The sequence below is a fragment of the Antechinus flavipes genome, chromosome 4 (genome assembly GCF_016432865.1).
Source record: "Antechinus flavipes isolate AdamAnt ecotype Samford, QLD, Australia chromosome 4, AdamAnt_v2, whole genome shotgun sequence".
In the NCBI taxonomy this organism is placed as follows: Eukaryota; Metazoa; Chordata; class Mammalia; order Dasyuromorphia; family Dasyuridae; genus Antechinus; species Antechinus flavipes.
The window spans coordinates 179,942,989-179,962,944 of NC_067401.1; the positions used below are offsets into that span (position 1 = coordinate 179,942,989).

The window sequence follows — 19,956 nt, forward strand, 5'->3', positions numbered from 1 at the left end:
TTAAGAATTTTCCTTACTCAGGGTTTATTTCATTTCAAAATCCAGAGGAGGGAACTATATAGAACTAAGGGATCATTATATTATCTCTAGGCTTAAAATGAACTAATTATTGTGACAAAAAGTACCACTTGAAAGACAGGTTTGATTTTTTTTGGTTCATATTGATGACTTAATTGGTATGTGGAATTTCTGTTTAGGAAATACATTTATCAAAGGATATCTTCAGCTGTTCAGTAACTTATTTTCTTAGAGTTGCCTGGTAAACCAAGAGATTAAATGACTTTCCCAGGGTCACAGAGACAATATATATCAGAGGGGAAAATTTGAACCCAGGGTTTTTGACTCCATAGTAAGTCCATTTTCCCACTGTTTCACTCCCAAAGGCTAGTTCTATATTAACTACACCATATTGGCTAATTTCTTTTATACATGTATATATACATGCATACACATATGTGTCTGTCCCTAGTAGCAGTTTTTCTGGTAGTAATAAGTTGGAAGCAAAATAGAATGTCTATTGATTAGGGAATGACTAAATAAAATGTGATACAAGAATATGTGTATGAAGCTGATCAGAACCCCTGATCAATTGATAACCCAAATAATCCAATCTAACTGAAGAAATTACAGAGTATCTGAAGTTACTTTAAGTGTGTAAGAATAAAAAGTCCTTTCAGAATTTAAGTGGCCACTTTGTAAATTACTATCTTGAATGAACATTCTCTGGATTCCTTTTCTTTACCACTTATTTATGAAGACAAATGGAAAGGGAGAGTGATGAGGTTGGCCAGGCAGAGAATTGTGGGAACCCCTTCTGGTCAGCACAGGTCCTTCACAAAAGAATTTATGAACCTGAAAAGTTAGACTGTCAAAAAGAAGTTTATGGCACTGGGAAGTCAGCTTTTGCTAGAAGGCTGACTTCCTTAGAAGGAAGATCCCAACAGAGAAGTAAAAGTCTAGCAGAAGAGTCCTGGAAGAAAGCTAAAGAGGAGTTAATTCTGAAAAGAGAATGTCTTCTCAGCAGACAGAAGGTCCTCCAAGACAGCTATGCCAAGAATAGAGAGGTTCCTTGGCATGCCACGCCATGTCCTGCTTTTGGTCCTCTGCAAGGAATGAGCCTCATAGTTGCTCTTTTAAAGAGATCTGAGACTAATGTTTCAATTGAATGAGGTTACTGCTTCCCAGGCCTAGATTTCCAGTAGAATGGGACAGCTTACTGGGAGTGGTCCAGCCAATTTTCAACTCAACAGAGGTCGATAGAAATCTAGATCTCCAGTTCAGGCTAAGTAGAGGGTGATCTTAGACTCAACTAGTCTCACCAAGATAACAGAATGAAATCACTTTATCTTGATTCCCTGGGGCAGGTCTTTAGTAGAGGCAGGGATCAAGGAGTTCTCAAGCGTTTACCCCAAAGTCAAGACAGTTTCAGGGTTCCTCACATCAAGAGGATTTAGCTGAAAAGAGACCCAGCTGTGAAGAAGGTGGATAGGGAATTTCTTACTGTCTTTTCTTAGTAACAGCATATAACAGAAATATATGATTATAGGGGAAATTTGCTTGCATATAGTCTAAAATACATACGACTATAAAGATAATCAGCTATTATTAAAATAAAAATTGAATTTTTCTCATTCAAGTTTCATGTAGCCCTAAAATGTATCCACAGACTCTCAATCGTCACCAGAGGGAACACACCCCTCCCTACTCTAAGGGAGAAAAGGCCCAGCCTTCAACTCAGCCGGGAGGTCAGGTGGGGGCGGTGTTCGGCACTTGCTTCATTTCCCTATTCTGTGGTGGATGTGCTCGGCGTTCGGCGGACCTCCCTGGCGATGCTGGGGAACTCAGTAGTTGGAGAAACCGCGCTCAGCAGGCCGGCATCCCGTCCTGTCCGCAGCTTCTTTGGCCTGGCATTTGGGGGCTGTGGTAGAAAAAAAGAGGAAGGAGGTCCCACGGTTGGCTGACAGGATTTTGTTTTCACCGGGCCTGGTGAGCGCACCTGGAGGAGAGGATGAGGCGGTGATTAGTCTCGGCCGGATTTACGGAAGCGCCATGAACCTGTTGCCTTGTAACCCTCATGGCAATGGTCTCCTTTTCGCCGGCTTCAATCAGGACCACGGTGAGGAGTCCGCGTCGACTGACTTTTGTCAACCTTCCGTCGCTTTGGCCAGGCCTGCCCCGTTCTTTGCTCATCTGCCTCCTTTTCCTTCCCCTCCTCTTTGCTCGGCCCTACAGAGCCCTTGGATAACAGCCTCGACTCTATCCTCTATTCGGCCGACTTGCGGCCCAGCCAAAGGAGTAGGGCGGCTCTGGCCGGATTCTGGGCCTTCACTCCGGCCTAAGATAGCCTCCTCCGGCCCTGCCCTAGAACAACCTGTCTTAAGCTCCCGATCCTGGGGAGTGGGAGGCGAAAGGAGAGTGAAGTCTGGTAAACCCTTAGGCAGTTTTTCTTTTCTCTTAGGCCTGCGAGTTTGCCCTTTCCCCCGTTTTCCAATTCCTTTTCCTTTCTGCCCTTATCTAGGTTCACCCTCTTCCTGATGCGCCGCTGCCCTCCTTCTTCCCCCATCCCGAGTTTATAATTCGCCTTCTCATCTTTGCTTGAACCACTGCAGTTTTGACTATCTTTTTAAAAAGCAAAAACAGACAAAAACCTTTGGCGTGAATTAGTGGTATGTTCCAAATATTATTTGGAGGTCCCTTGAGGTTTTAGGAAAACTCCCAGTACTAATAAAGAAATTAAGACATGTTTGTTTAATTTCCCAAATACTTTTTTTTTTCCTTCCATTTTCAGGTTTCCTACAAACAGGATTTACAGAGACTGTCACAGAAACTACCTGTTTTTTTACCTCCCTTTTGAAAGGAATACTAATTAAAAAAAACTTGCCTTATAAATAGTCCACCATCCTCTCTTCCCTCCTCACCTCCGTTAACTTACCTTATTTTCCATGTAAAATTTGAAGAAAAATGTAGAGTATCTCTGACTTTAAAGTTCTGTATTATTCTGACTTTTAACTACACTATTAAGTTTTCTAGTAATGTTGGGGATGATGATCAGAAAAACAGATTTTGGATTTCTGAGCTCCTTTTCTGGACACCATCATCCCCAACATTCCCCAGTTGATGGGTATGTATTTTATTTCCAATTCTTTGCTATCACAAAAAGTGCTGTAAAAAATATTTTTCCATGAGGACTTTCTATTTTATGTTTTTTTTGTTTGTTTTTGTGGCATTTGGGGGCTTAAATGACTTGCTCAGGGTCACAAAGCCAGATGTGTTAAGTGTTCGAAACTGGCTTTGAACTAAAGTCCTTTTAAATTCAGGGTCGGTGTTCTATCTACTGCGCCATCTAGCTGCCCTACGGGGACTTTATTAACAGTAGCTTTGAAGTATAGAAATTTTAGTCACTTTATTTTGCATAATTATAATTTATTTCCCAAAATGGTTGCACCAATTCATAGCTCCATCAAGAATGCATTTGTGTGTCTATGATCCCACAATCTCTGCAGCATTGACAATTACCTTTTTTTTTTTTTTGGTTCACCTTTGCCCATTTTCAGAGTTTGCTTTGCTTTGCATTCCTTTTATTAGTGATTTTAAACATTTAATCATTTGATTGGAATTGCTTTGCAGTCATCCTTTTGAGAACTGTCTGTATCCTCTGAACACTTGTCTATTTAGGAATGACTATTCATCTATTTTTATTGTTTATAAAGCTTGAACCTTTATCAGAGAAATTTCTAATTGCCTCTCTCCCTCATTTGGTTAACATTTCCTGCTTGTAGCTGTGGGAGGTATGTGATCTTTTTTTAAATAACATGATTTTTAATATTAAAGGCACATCCATTTAGAATGTATTGTGGAATATAGTATAAGATGACTTGGAACATTTTCTGCAGCTGTTTCCTACTTCCAATGCTTAAACCTGTCATCTCTGCCTACTGGATTCCTTGGTTTTCTTCAAGTTCTGGTTAAAATTCCACTATCTATAGGAAACTCGTTCTAATCCTTCTTAATTGTAGTCCTTTCCCTCTCATTAGTATTTCCAATTTTTCCTGTATGTGGTTTGTCTGCTAGTTGCAAGTTGTCTATCCCCGTCACTTAGCACAGTGCTTGGAAAAGTAATTAATGTTTATTGATGAACTGACTTGCCAATAAGATATACCAGTCACTGTTAGTAAATTTGGAAGTTTAGAATTTACCTAGCTCTTAACCTCCTCTAACATCTAGCCCTTTTTAAAACTTATCTTTGCTTTTTTTCTTTTACTTAAAAATTTTTTAAATTTAATTTTTATCATTACTTTTTAAAATTAATAATTGATTTTTCTCATTGAAAAAAATTTGTAACACAATTGTAACAATTGTAGTCAAGCAAAATAAATTCCTGAATGGCTGAGCCCCTAAAATACGAGGGTGCTCATTTTGCTTCATTACCTCTGTCATTAGATAGGATCCTGCTTCATTTGGAACCACAGTTGGCTATTAAAAATTTTTTAAGACTTTCAGAGATGTTTATTTTTTACAGTGTTGCTATTGTGCTTTTAGTTTACTTCCTTGACTTCTATCTATTTCTCTGCTCTTCTCTTTGTTTATAATAGACTGAGCTCCCATCTCAACATAAACTCATCTGTGACTATAACCTCTTTTTTTATTAAAGCTTTTTTAATTTTCAAAAGATATGCATTGATAATTTTTCAACATTAACTCTTGTTAATGGTTATGTTCTAATTTCTTCCCCTTTCCTACCCACTTTTCCTAGATAGCAAATAATCCAATATATACTAAATATGGTAGAAATATGTTAGACTTTCCTTCTGAGAATTGCCATGTATGCCATTTCAGCTGGTAGGGTGGACCCAGGAGGTAGAAGGGGGCTTGGCCTCTGAGGCAAGAGGTTATGTCTTACAGATGTTACATCTTTTTTTGGGATGCAGCATTAACTCCAGGTGTCTCCCGTCTGTGGATCTACCTAGGCAGTGCTGAGTAGACTAGGCACAGGGTAATTCCAGAGGAGAATAAATATAAATGGCCAGCTTTGCCAGAGGTGAGGAAAAGGATGTGGAGAGAAGTAGAGAGAGTCAGACATGCAGAGAGATTCAGGGATGTAGAGAGATTCAGGAATGCAGAGAGATTCAGAAATGCAGAGAGAGAGAGAGACTCAAAAGAGACATACATACACCTGCCCTTTCTTCCTGCTAACCCCTGCTGACATTACCCATAAAGAAAAGCTGTTTGGCACTTTAACATCAGTCTAGTCTCCATGTCTTTCGGGGAAGATGGGTATTTATGGCCCTGGCAATCAGTAGCCTCAGAGCAGGAAGTTACAAATGGCGCCTGAAGACTAGGGATGGGATTGGCCAGGGACCTCATGAGTTCGGCTGGTCCAATCATGGGAAGGGAGACAAGACCCCAAGACTGATAAAGCAAGCCAAAAGTAGATGTGACATCACAGGAAGAGGCAGTGTGGAAAGAAGCAGGAAGTAGGTAAATTTACAGAAAGAATTAGGTTGTATGTTACAGAAGGCAGCAAACTAGGAATCAGGAAGCAAGGTTTGATTGCTCCTAGGAAAGATTGTGGATCCCATTAGTGTGGAAGTAATTTAAGGATGAAAGCGGCAGTTAATGCAGGATTTGAATCTCCATATGCTAAGGAGCTGCTGGCTCTTCTAGCCTCCAGCAGTATAATCTTTCCCTAATTTTGTGGTTGGCCTACTGGTGGCTGTTGAGGTTAGTAGGTAAAGGAGAAGCAGCTGGTCTTATTCCGAAATTAGCTAGAGACAACACTAACGCCTGTTCCATTGCCAGAAAGCCATGTCCTCCTTAAATAAGGACACAAGCCTTGAGGAGATTATAAAAAGATGTGAGAATGTTGGCGCTAGTGTCTTTCAAATTTGAGCTCCCAAAGCTCCTCTGTGTGGGTGTTCTGAACAAGAACCACTGCTTGATGAGGCAGTGGCTGGAGATGTCTGACGACCTGGGATTAGGTCCTGGGATAGGCTGGCAAATAGTAATCTATGAGGGAGAGGTTACAAGTGAGGATTGCCAGACCCTGCAAGGGAAGGTTCAACAGCCTCGTTGAGAGACAGGAAAGTAGATATCACAATGGGCCAGAGTATAAGTTTGCCCATGATCATGCCTGGTTGTCACCAGCTGTAGTGTATAAGTTAGAGAGCCAGATGGGTGGGTGTGGATAGTTTTAAAACAGAGCTTTAAGCGGCAGAGAACATTCAAAAGGTTCTTTGAAAGGACCAGGAAGGACATTAAGGTCCAACCTTAATACTTTGGAGCCAGCAGGGTATTTATGTCTTGCAGATCTTGATGGAGAAGGCCACTATATTTCAGAAGGATTCCAGAAATACCAACTATTTGGCCAACCTGAAATCACCTTAGATCTGATCTTGGCATTTGGTACCGGATGCTGCTGTTGCTGCCTACAAGTCACTTATTTACCCTCTTTAGTCTAGACCCCATTTGATAGGGTCAACACTACGCCCCTTGTCAGCCTGAAGAAATTATAGAAGATGAGACCTTCACCCCTTTGCCACAGATGAATCTCGAACATACTTCCCTTTTCATCCCTTTTATTGCATCTTTTATTGCATCTTTGTACTTTCTTTTAACTCTAAGCCTATGTTTTAAATGTAGATATATTTTTATAGTTTTAATATCAAAGCTGATTTTATGAGCAGTCCCCGCAAAACAGAAAGGGGAATATGTTAAGAGACTTTTCCTTCTAAGAATTGCCATGTATGCCATGTCAGCTGGTAGGGTGGGACCAGGAAGTAGAAGGGGCCTCTGTGTAAGAAAGACACAGGAGTTTGTATCTTAGGATGCAGCACTAACTCCAAGTGTCTCTCTTATGTGGATCCACCTGTGCAGTGCTGAGTAGGCTAGGCACAGGGTAATCCCAGAGGAGAGTAAATATAAGTGGCCAACTTTGCCAGAGCTGAGGAAAAGGATGCGGAGAGAAGTAGAGAGAGGCAGAGATGCAGAGAGATTCAGGAATGCAAAGAGAGAGAGACTCAGAGACCTGCTCTTGCTTCCTGCTAACTCCTGCTGAGATTATTAATAAAGAAAGGCTGATTGGCACTTTAGCATCAGTCTCCATGTCTATCCGGGAAAGTTTGGTATGTATAGCCCTGGCAATCGGTAATCTCGGAGTTGGAGAAGTTACAGAAATATATGTTAAATCCAATATATGCATACATATTTATTCAATTATATTATTGCATAAGAAAAATGAAATCAAACAAGAAAAAAAGAGAAGATAAAATGCAAGCAAACAACAAAAAGAGTGAGAATGTTATGTTGTGGTTCACACTTAGTTCCCACAGTTCTCTCTCTGGATGTAGGTGGCTTTCTTCATCACAAGGTCTTTGGAACTGGACTAAATATCTCATTGTTGAGAAGTGCCAGGTCCATCAGAATTGATCATAACATAATCTTGCTGTTGTCATACACAATGGTCTTCTGGTTCTGCTCATTGTATAGCAATGGCCTTTTGTAAATTCTCATTCCTCTTTCTATAGCTTTTGATACTATTATTAATCACTCTTTACTCATAGATATTCTTACATTTTTAGATTTTTGTGACATTCTCTTTTGGTTCTTCTCTTGCTTGTGTAACTTTAGCCTCAGTTTTGTCTACTAGATGTTTTCTCATCTCAAATTCCTTAACTGTGATTGTTACCAATATAGCTCTGTTTTAGGTCCTCTTGTTCCTCTGTTCTTGTTAGTGAACTCATGAACTCAAAATCTTCTGATGACAGTCACTCCTGTTCTTATCTCTACTGAGCTTTGATCCCACATAACCAACTGCTTATCAAACCTTTCCAACTTAAATCCCATGGAAATCTCAAACTTACTATGTCCAAATTAGAAAGCATTTTCTTCTCATTTCTACTCATTCTCATGGAGTAATTTACTCCATTTCTGAATTTCCTATTGTAAAGAGCACCATAATCCTTCCACTCTGAAGGTACAATTTAATGTCATCCTCAACTCTCATCTCATTTATTTTAGAATGTTAACAAATCTTGTCTACAAGGCACAAAATTCTATGAGCAAGTGCTTTTTTCTTTACTCATATAGCCACCACCCAAGAGTTCAGCTCCTCATCTTCCTTTACTTGGTGTATTTGCAGTAACCTTCTGGATTTGGCCTTTTTACCATCCCCATTTCAGTCCATCATTCACCATTGCTGCCAAAGTTATTTTCCTAAAATGTGATGTGATCATGTCACATGACCATGTCACTTCACTGCACAATAAACTTCGTTGGCTTTGCTATTAAAAGAATTCAACTCCTAATTCAGAATTCCCATCATGATTTCAAACTATTTTTCCAGGCTTCTTACAGATTCTTTCTTAACACAAATACCAATGATCTAGACAAATTCGTCTTTTCATACTCTTATCTCCTATCTCCAAGCCTTTTTTGCCCTTCGTACCTGAAAAAAACTCCTTTTTCCTTCTGTTAGTATCCTTAATTTCCTCTAAGGATTTCTGCACTGTATTCTACAAAAAAAATCTTTCTTAATTATTCCCTATTATTATTGTATTAATAATAATAGTTATGTATTATTTCTAATTATCTTGTGTATTAGTTTAGTATCTGTATTACATGTAAATTTTATCTTTGTGTGTGTTCCCAGTACCTAATAGTGACTGGCATATAAAAGGTACTTAATAAACACTTATTTGTAGATTGAAGTTCCAGTTTAATCTTAAGAGAACTGATTCAGTAAATGAGTTATGTGCTAGATTCTATTAGGTATTGGGAATACACATGTGTAATTAATGCAGCCCCTGCCTTCAAAGTTCTCATTCTGCATATAGCAATATGTTCACAAATCAGCCAATTTAAGATAGACAAAATCGCATTGGGGATGGAGAACTGAGAGAATTAGAAAAAGGCTTCTTGAAGAAGTTAGCACTTGAGCTTCATGAACATGAGGTGAGGATCTAGGGATATAGTTGATGTAAATGTGTAAATGCATAGAAATGTGACATAGAATGTCACATAGTGAAGGGAAATAATGAAAGGTGGGAGGAGTGGCAGATTTTAGAAGCTAGGTGGTTTACTGCTTCACTTGAGTCAGAGAGATGAGTTCAGATCCTTCCTTATACTGTTAATAGCTGTGTAACCTTGAGCAAGTAACTTAACCTCATTTATTCTCAGCTCCGTCATCTGATAGATGACATTATCTAATAGAATTGTTTTGAGAATCAAACCCAATTTGAACCTATTTTCTTTTCTTTTTTTTCCTGAGGCAATTAGGGGTAAGTGTCCAGGGTCACACAGTTATGAAGTGTTAAGTGTCTGAGACCAGATTTGAACTGGAGTCCTCCTGACTTCAAGGCTGGTGCTCTAACTGCGCCACTTAGCTGCCCCTGAACCTATTTTCTACCTGACTGCAATTAAGCTTTCCTAGTTTTTCTTTTTGAACAAAGAGTTTGTTCCCTATCATTTTTTTGTTCTCAAGTTTATTGCTTATCTAATATATTTCACTGATTCTCGAGTTTTAGAAGTTATTGTTTTAAAATATTTGAAATCTTGTAATGACAAATCCCCTTCATTATTTCTTTGCTTATTTACTTTTTGTTCCTTTATATGAATTTTATTGTTATTTTGTCTCATTTTACAAAGTCTCTACTTTATCATGGATTTATTAAGTACTTTTAATATAAAGGGGATACAAAGATAAAATGAAAAGTAGTCCTGTGCTTAAGGAATTTGTATTCTTTTGGGTGGAAATGCTATATTTAAATTCTGTGTGTGAGATTATTTGAGGAAGGAAAGAACACTAACATTTGAGGAATCTGGAAAGGTTTTTCTTTCTTTTTTTTTTAATATTTTATTTTATTTTATAATAACTTTATATTGACAGAATCCATGTCAGGGTAATTTTTTTTTTTTTTTACAACATTATCCCTTGCACTCACTAATGTTCCAATTTTTCCCCTCCTTCCCTCCACCCCCTCCCCTAGATGGCAAGCAGTCCTATATATGTTAAATATGTTGCAGTATATCCTAGATACAATATATGTGTGCAAAATCGAGCAGTTCTCTTGTTGCCCAGGGAGAATTGAATTCAGAAAGTAAAAAACAACTCAGAAAGAAAAACAAAAATGCAAATAGTTCACATTTGTTTCCCAGTGTTCTTTCTTTGGGTATAGCTGCTTCTGTCCATCATTTATCAATTGAAATTGAGTCTTTGTCAAAGAAATCCACTTCCATCTGAATACATCCTCATACAATATTGTTGTCGAAGTGTAAAGTGATCTCCTGGTTCTGCTCATTTCACTTAGCATCAGTTCATGTAAGTCTCGCCAGTCCTCTCTGTATTCATCCTGCTGGTCATTTCTTACAGAACAATAATATTCCATAACATTCATATACCACAATTTACCCAGCCATTCTCCAATTGATGGGCATCCATTCAATTTCCAGTTTCTAGCCACTACAAACAGGGCTGCCACAAACATTTTAGCACATACAGGTCCCTCTGGAAAGGTTTTTCACAGGAACTGGTATATGAAATCAAGTAAGAGTCCTTTAATGCACCAAATATAAGTGAGGAGGTAGTATATTTGGGAATTATAGCAAGTCTATATAATCTGCAACACAGGTTGCAGATGGAATGTCACATGTGGGATGTCAGTTTTGATGGAACATAAGGTTTATTTATGTTTTTTTGGGGTGGATAGATAGTAGTTTTTTATTTATTTATTTTTTTTCATGTAAAACATATTTTCATGTTAGGCATGTTGCTCCCCCCCAAAACTTAAAGAAATAAAAAGTGATGAAAAAAATATGATTCAGCTTTCATTCAGAGTTCCTTAGTACTTTTGTTGGTGATAGCTGTCATTTTTTATCATGAATCCTTTTAAATTGTCTTAGATCACTGCATTGATCATTGCTGTCATTGTGTACAATGTTTTCTTAGTCCTGCTTTACATTGATTGATATGTCCTCCTGGGTTTTTCTTAAACCATCCTTTTGTCATGCCTTGTATAACAATATTCCCTTGAGATCATGTGCCACAATTTGTTCAGCCATCCCCAAGTGATGAATATCTCCACAATTTCTGATTCTTTGCTAGTACTATAAATGTTTTTGTACATATAGATGCTTTTCCTTTTTATTTGATCTTTTTGAGATACAGACTTGGTATTGTTGGTAGTGGTATTGCTGGATCAAAGGTATGCAGTTTATAGCCCTTTTTGTAGAATTCCAAATCTTTGTCCACAATGTTTGGACGGGTTCACAGTTCCACCAACAGTGCATTATTTTCCATATCCCTTCCAGCGTTTGGCATTTTCCTTTTCTGTCCTGTTAGCCAACTTGATAGGTGTGAGATGGTATCTCAGAGTTGTTTCAATTTCCATTTCTCTAATAGTGATGTATCTTATTTTTTAGATGCCATTTGCTAGCTTTGATGTTTTAAAATACTTATTTATATCGTTTCATAATTTGTCAGTTGGAAAATGATTCTTATTTATTTGTTTTTAAATAAATTTTGCTCCGTTCTTTATATATTTGAGAAATGAGGCCTTTAATCAGAGAAACTTTCAGTAATTTCACCCCCTCCTTTCCTTTTATTCAGGTTTTGAGTGCATTATTTTTGTTTGTGTAAAATCTATTTAATTTCATGTAACCAAAATTACCTGTTTTATCTGTTATGGTATTGCTTATCTCTTATTTGTTTATAAAAGCTTTCCTTCTCCGTAGATCTGACAAGTAATTTATTCTATACTTCTTAATTTGCTTATGATATCAGCCTTTACATCTAAATCATTTACCATTTTGACTTTCTCTTGGTATAGTCTGTCTAATTTCTGCCTGACTGCTTTTTACTTTTCTCTGCAGATTTTGTTGAATAGTGATTTCTTGCCCCTACAACTTGGATGTTTAGGTTTATTAAATACTAGATTACTATGATTATTTATTTCTGTAGGTTATATGCTTATCTCTTGCACTGGCCAGTCTTATTTAACTATTTAATTAAATTTAAGTATTTAAAGCTGAAATACATTATGGGGAAAAAAACATTACCTTGTGCATAGCAAAATATTAAAGTTTTAAAATATAAAAACCAATAAATTTCCACTTTGCATAATAAATGCCAAACATTATGTTCTTAGCTGTCCATCCATGTAGGTTCTCTTTTGTTCCCTGCTGTACACTTTTTATTATATTCTTTTCTCTCCTTTTCCACTCCTTCCCCAGAAGACTACAGATTTTTTAATATGTATGTATATTCATACACACATATAAATACATATATACATATATAACATACATTTATATACCTATATTCATACATATATGGAAACATATACATTCACATGCATCTATGTAAGACTATCTTATGTTTGTTTGTGCACTCGGTCTCTGAAGGTGGTGGGTAACAGCTTCCTTCATAAGTTAGACTTTCCATATTTTTCCAGATGTACCAATTCATCATTTCATATGTCACAGCAGTATTCCAACCTTATAATATCTAATTATTTTAAATAGTCTAAAACAATTTTAGGTATGGCTGACGTAGTGTAGTTTCCCTGTTTTTTTTCTCTTTTGATTAAATCTATTTTATATTTAACTTTGAGATCATGATTACTCCCTGATTTTTTTAATGTAATATAATCTACTCTTGATCTTAGTTTTATGTTTGTGTGTATCTCTTTCCTATCATTCCTGACTCTTCTGCTTTACTTCTGTTATCTTATTGCCCTAATACTTAATCTATTCTCCCTCCTTTCTACCCACTCTTTCCCCTTCCCCTCACCCCCCATCTTATTCCCTCATCTTCTTTATTTCTTGATAAGTTTAGAAAACTTGTATTCCCTTCTTAGTGTATATATTCTGTTTAACCCTGATCTGATATGACTGGAGTTCCCTCTAAAAACTCCTCCCTTATCCTCATCCTCACTACTGTCTCTCTCTCCTTTACTTTTTATTTCTTTCTGAATTTTGTTTTTATCTGAATTTACAAGACTTATAGCCTTCTATAGGTTGTTCCCTCTTTTTCTTATTCTCATTAATTTACACACCTTATCCCAATCTCACTCTTTTATACCCCCAGCCTATTCCCTCACTCTCTTAATTTCTTTCTTTTTTTCTTTTTTTTGCTGAGGCAATTAGGGTTAAGTGACATGTCCAGGGTCATACAGCTAATTAAGAGTTTGAAGTCAGATTTGAACTCAGACCCTCCTGATTTCAGGGCTGGTGTTGTATCCACTGTGCCACCTAGCTATCCTTCACCCTCTTTATTTCTGAATGTATATGTTGTTATCTCATTAACCTTGATCTGATGTGAGTAGGTTTCCTTCTTAAAAATCCTTCCTTTATCCTCTTCCCCCACCATATTCCCTCTTTTTTAAAATTTAGAATAGTTTTTATACCCTTCTAGATAGATTTGTATTATTCCCTTCAAACCATTTCTGATGAGTAGTATTCCAGAACTATGCCCTCCTCCCCCTTATAATTTCTCTGTCAATACTTCTCTCGAACCTCATTTGTATAAGATAAGTCTTCTTTTTACCTTGTCCTACAATTTTGCTTTTTTAAGAATCACATCATTATTAGCTCTATCTTAATCTTTCTTTTGAAATTCCCAGTTACTAATGACAATCTTAGACATATTTCCACATATAAAACATAGTTTGTCCTTATTGAGGCCTTTGTAAATTAGTCTTTGATGTTTACCTCATATTTCTCTTGGATCATATATGTCAAATTTTTTCTTTTTTTTTGAGGGGGGGGTAGGCAATTTGGATTAGATGACTTGTCCAGGGTCACATAGCTAGTAAATGTCTAAGGCTTGATTTGAACTCACGTTCTCCTGACCCAGGGCCAGTGTTCCTGTGCTGTCTGGCCGCTTGAGTTAAGGTCTTTTTTGCAATAAAGACCTTAACTCAGGCAGCTTTTAATGGAACCCCTGTTCTTATGTGATTTTTAAAATTAATTAGTTAATTAATTTTTAATTTACAAAGCAATATGCATGGGTAATTTTTCCAACATTGACTCTTGCAAGACCTTTTGTTCCAGATTTTCCCCTCCTTCGCCCCATCCCCTCCCTTAGCTGGCAGTTAGTCCAATACATGTTAAATATGTTGAAATAGATGTTAAATCCAATATATGTATACATATTTTGCTGCACAAAAAAAATCAGATCAAGAAGGAAGAAAAAGAAAAACTGAGAAAGAAAACAAAATGCAGGCAAATAACAATAGAGTGAGAATGCTATGTTGTGTTCCACCCTCTGTTCCCACAATTCTCTCTGGGTGTAAATGGCTCTCTTCATCACTGAGCAAGTGGAACTGGTTTGAATCCTGTCATTGTTGAAGAGAGCCATGGCAATCAGAATTGATCATTGTATAGTCTTGTTGCCATGTATAATGATCTCCTGATTCTGCTCATTTCACTTAGCATCAGTTCATGTAGGCGTCTCCAAGCCTCTCTGAAATACAATAGTATTCCATAGCATCCATATACCATAATTTATTAAGCCATTCTCCAATTGATGGTCATCCACTCAGTTTCCAGTTTCTTGCCACTACCAAGAGGGTTGCCACCAACATTTTTTGCACATGTGGGTCCCTTTCCCTCCTTTAAAATCTCTTTGGGACATAAGCCCAGTAGTAACACAGATGGATCAAAGGCTCTGCACAGTTTGATAACTTTTTGAGCATAGTTCCAAATTGCTCTCCAGAATGGCTGGATGTATTCACAATTCCACCAACAATGTATCAATGTCCCAGTTTTTCCCACATCTACTTCAGCATTCAGCATTATCTTCTCCTGTCATCCTAGCCAATCTGAGAGATGTGTAGTGGTATCTCAGAGTTGTCTTAATTTGCATTTCTCTGATCAGTAGTGATTTGGAGCACCTTTTTCATGTGATTACAAATAGTTTCAGTTTTTTCATCTGAAAATTGTTCATATCCTTTGGCTATTTATCAATTGGAGAATGGCTTGAACTATTATAAATTTGAGTCAATTGTCTATATATTTTAGAAATTTGGCCTTCATCAAGGCCATGTTTTCCCAGTTTATTGCTTCCCATCTAATCTTGTCTGCATTAGTTTTGTTTGTACAAAAACTTAATATAACAAAATTTTCTATTTTGTGATCAATAATGATTTCTAGTTCTTCTTTGGTCACATATTCTTTCCTCTTCCACAAATCTGAAAGGTAAACTATTCTATGTCTTCTAATTTGTTTATAACATCATTATTTATGTCTAGATCATGAACTATTTTGACCATATCTTGGTATATGATGTTAGGTGTGGGTGCCTACTTGCTGCCATACTAGTTTCCAATTTTCTCAGCAGTTTTTGTCAAATAGTGAATTCCTATCCCAAAAGCTGGGGCCTTTGGATTTGTCAAAAACTAGATTGCTATAGTTATTGACTATTTTGTTCTGTGAACCTAATCTGTTTTACTGATCAACTTCTATTTCTTAGCCAATATCAAATGGTTTTGATGACTGCTGCTTTATGATATAGTTTTAGATCAAGTACAGCTAGGCCACCTTCATTTGATTTTTTTTTTTTTTCATGAATTCCCTTGAAATTCTCGACCCTTTGTTCTTCCATATGAATTTTGTTGTTTTTTTCTAAGTCATTAAAATATTTTCTTTGTAGTCTGATTGGTGTGGCACTAAATAAATAGATTAGTTTAGGGAGTATTGTCATCTTTATTATATTTGCTCGGCCTATTCAAGAGCACTTAATATTTTTCCAATTATTTAAATCTGACTTTATTTGTGTGGAAAGTGTTTTGTAATTTTGCTCATATAATTCCTGACTTTCCTTTGGTAGATAGATTCCCAAATATTTTATGCTATCGACAATTATTTTGAATGAAATTTCTCTTTATATCTCTTGCTGTAGGATTTTGTTGGCGATATATAAAAATGCTGAGGATTTATGTGGATTTATGGTTTTGATGACCACTGCTTTGTAATGTAGTTGTAGATCTGGTACAGCTAGTCCACCTTCATTTGCTTTTCTTTTCATTAATTACTTGAAATTTTTGACATAGGGTTCTTATGTGATTCTAATTATGGCTTCATCATATCTGAATTTTTAAAAATTGATGCTTATTTATTTTCTACTTGACTCAAGAGTTTTTTAATTTGCTTATGATGTTCCTGTAGGTTTTCCTCATAGGATCTTTTTCCAATCAATCTACTTTTTAGCCAGGATTAGATTGTCTTAATGATTATCACTTAATAATATAGTTTGAAATCTGGTACTGTGAATTTTCTTCACATTTTTTTCATTGATTTCTTTGATATTCCTTACCTTTCATTCTTTCAGATGAATTTTGCTACCCATGAGAAATTAATTCTCCTGTTCTTTAATTCTGTCTTTATTTGGTTGAAAAGTATTTTGTAATTGTGTTCTTTTAGTTAGTCTTGGCAGGTTGGCAAGTACTCTCTCAAGTACTTTATACTCTTTATAGTTATTTTAAATGAAAACTTTTTTCTGATCTTTTCCTGCTGGGTTTTGTTGGTATCCTATAAAAAAGCAAAACAAAGAAAACATGTTTAAAAATATGGTTTATTTAATATCTTCCAATTTTGCTAAAGTTGTTAATTGTTAAAACTAGTTTTTAGATGATTACTATCTAGAATATACTTCATATCAGCTACAAAGAATGATAATTGTGTTTCCTTGTTGTTATTCTTATTCCTGTTTCTTTTTCTTGTCTTATTGCTTAAAGCTAAAATATTTTTAGCATGATATTCAATAATAATGGTGATAGCAGGCTTCCTTGCTTCACCTCTAATCTTACTGCAAAGACAGTTTGTACCATTACAGATAATGCTTTTTTTGTTTGAACAGATATTACTTCACCATTTTAAGAAAAGCCCCATTTATTCCTGTGTTTTTAATAGGAATGGGTGGTGTTGTATGGAAAGCATCTCTCCCCCACCCCCACCCCCGTTGATGTGATTATGTAGTTTTTGTTACTGTCAATTATGCTAATAGTTTTCCTAAAATTGAACTAGTCCTACATGCCTGATATAAATCGCTCTTGGTCATATTGTATGGTCTTTGTGATAAATACTTGATAGTATTTTATTTTATTTTATTTTTTCTTTTGTAATGAGTTTTTTTTTTTTTTTAATAATTATAACTTTTTATTGACAGAACCCATGCCTGGGTAATTTTTTACACTATTATCCCTTGCACTCACTTGTGTTCCGACTTTTCCTCTCTCTCCCTCTACTCCCTCCCCCAGATGGCAAGCAGTCCTATACATGTTAAATATGTCACAATATATTCTAGATACAATATATGTGGGCAGAACCAAACAGTTCTCTTGTTGCACAGGAAGAATTGGATTCAGAAGGTAAAAATAACCTGGGAAGAAAAACAAAAATGCAAACAGTTTACATTTATTTCCCAGTGTTCTTTCTTTGGGAGTATTTGCTTCTGTCCATCATTGATCACTTGAAACTTAAGTTAGATCTTCTCTTTGTTGAAGAAATCTACTTCCATCAGAATATATCCTCATACAATATCATTGTTGAAGTATATAATGATCTCCTGATTCTGCTCATTTCACTTAGCATCAGTTCATGTAAGTGTCTCCAGCCTCTCTGTATTCATCCTGCTGGTCATATCTTACAGAACAATAACATTCCATAACATTCATATACCTCAATTTACCCAACCATTCTCCAATTGATGGGCATCTATTCATTTTCCAGTTTCTAGCCACTACAAACAGGGCTGCCACAAACATTTTGGCACATAAAGGTCCCTTTACCTTCTTTAGTTTGATAGTATTTTATTAAAAAATTTTGTATCACTTCATTATGGAATTTGGGTTTTCTTTCTAGTTGTTTATTTTTTCTGCTTGGATTAGGTATCAAAACCATATTTGTATCACAGAAGGAATTTGGCATGACTCCTTTATCTGTTTTTTTTTTTTTTCCATATAGTTTATATAGTATTGGAATTTATTATTCTTTAAATGTTTAGTAGAACTAACTTGCAATTCCATATGATACAGGATTTTTTCTTAGGGAGCTTATTTATGGAATTTCTTTTATTGCTTGAAGTATTTTCTCCTTGACCTGGGAGCAATGGAATTTGACTATATTATTCCTTGGAGTTTTCATTTTGAGATCTCTTTCAAGTGGTGATCAATGAATTTTTCCTCCCTCTCTTTCTCTCTCTCTCTTTTCTCCCTTTCTCTCTATTTCTTTCTCTTTCTCCATTTCTCTTTCTTTTCTTTTCCCTTTTTTACCAAGCTCTTAATTCTCTTCTCACAGTTTTCTTTTATTCCTCTCATTTCTTTTCCTGATATTTCCTCCTTCTTAGTTGATTTTTTTTTTAAACTACTTTATTGAAAATAGAATAGTGGAGCAGTGGAATAGATCAGGTGTATAAGGCACAATAGTAAATGACTCTAAGTCATCTAGTATTTGATAAACCTCAAAACTCCAGCTTCTGGGATAAGAACTTATTATTTGACAAGAATTGTTGGGAAAATTGGAAAATCGTATGGCAGAAACTAGGCATTGACCAACATCTAACATCATATAACAACATAAAGCCAAAATAGGTTTGTGATTTAGACATAAAGGGAGAGATTATAATTAGTAGAGCAAGAGATAGTCTCAGTGGTCAGATGTGTAGAGATTATTAGAAAATGCAAAATGGATAATTTTGATTCCATTAAATAAAAATGTTCCACACGAACAAAACAATGCAACCAATATAAAATGGGAAGTAGAAACCTGGGAAATTTAAATTTCTGAGGCAATTGGGGTTAAGTCACTTGCCCAGGATCACTTGGGAAAAAATTTTTACAGCCATTGGTTCTGATAAAGGGCTTATTTCCAAAATATATAGAGAAAACGGACTCAATTTTTTAAAATAGCTTTTTATTTACAAATTATATGCATGGGTAATTTTACAGCAATGACAGTTGCCAAACCTTTTGTTCCAATTTTTCCCCTCCTTCCCCTCACCCCCTCCCGTAGATGGCAGGATGACCAGTAGATGTTAAATATATTAAAGTATAAATTAAATACAAAATAAGTATACATGACCAAACCGTTATTTTGCTGTACAAAAAGAATCAGACTCTGAAATATTGTACAATTAGCCTGTGTAGGAAATCCAAAATGCAGACAGACAAAAATAGAGGGATTGGGAATTCTATGTAGTGGTTCATAATCATCTCCCAGAATTCTTTTGCTGGGTGTAGCTGGTTCAGTTCATTACTGCTCCATTGGAACTGATTTGATTCATCTCATTGCTGAAGATGGCCAGGTCCATCAGAATTGATCATCATATAATATTGTTGTTGAACTATATAATGATCTCCTGGCCCTGCTCGTTTCACTCAGCATCAGTTCCTGTAAGTCTGTCCAGGCCTTTCTGAAATCATTCTGTTGTTCATTTCTTACTGAACAATAATATTCCATAATATTCATATACCATAATTTATTCAACCATTCTCCAATTGATGGGCATTTACTCAGTTTCCAGTTTCTGGCCACTACAAAGAGGGTTACCACAAACAATTGTGCACATACAGGTCCCTTTCCCTTTATGATCTCTTTGAGATATAGGCCCAGTAGTAACACTGCTGGGTCAAAGAGTATGCACAGTTTGATAACTTTTTGAACATAGTTCCAAATTGCTCTTCAGAATGGTTGGATGTAGTCACAATTTCACTAACAATGTATTAGTGACGGACTCAATTTTTAAGAATATAAGTAATTCCTCAGTTGACCAGTGGTCAAAGGATATGAATTTTCAGATGAAGAAATTAAAGCCATTTCTAGTCATATGAAAAAATGTTCCAAATCATTAGAATAGAGAAATGCAAATTAAAATAACTCTAGCTCATACCTAAATTAATTAATAATAAGATAGAAAAAGGCAATGATAAGCGTTGGAAGGATGTGGGAAAACTGGAACACTGA

At 36.0% G+C, this 19,956-nt stretch overlaps 1 protein-coding gene across 5 annotated transcripts in view; it reads left to right on the plus strand.

Moving 5' to 3' along the window:
* The first annotated feature begins 1,777 nt into the window (after positions 1–1,777).
* WDR45B (WD repeat domain 45B) overlaps positions 1,778–19,956 on the plus strand; it is a 141,291-nt gene continuing 123,112 nt past the window's right edge. Inside the window, exon 1 of one of the 5 annotated variants that reach the window (XM_051995648.1) lies at positions 1,778–2,116. In XM_051995648.1, coding sequence (XP_051851608.1) covers positions 2,050–2,116 — 67 coding nt within the window. In that variant the 5' untranslated portion in view covers positions 1,778–2,049. The remainder of the gene's footprint in view (positions 2,117–19,956) is intronic. The other 4 variants (XM_051995644.1, XM_051995645.1, XM_051995646.1 and 1 more) reach the window with 4 other exon arrangements.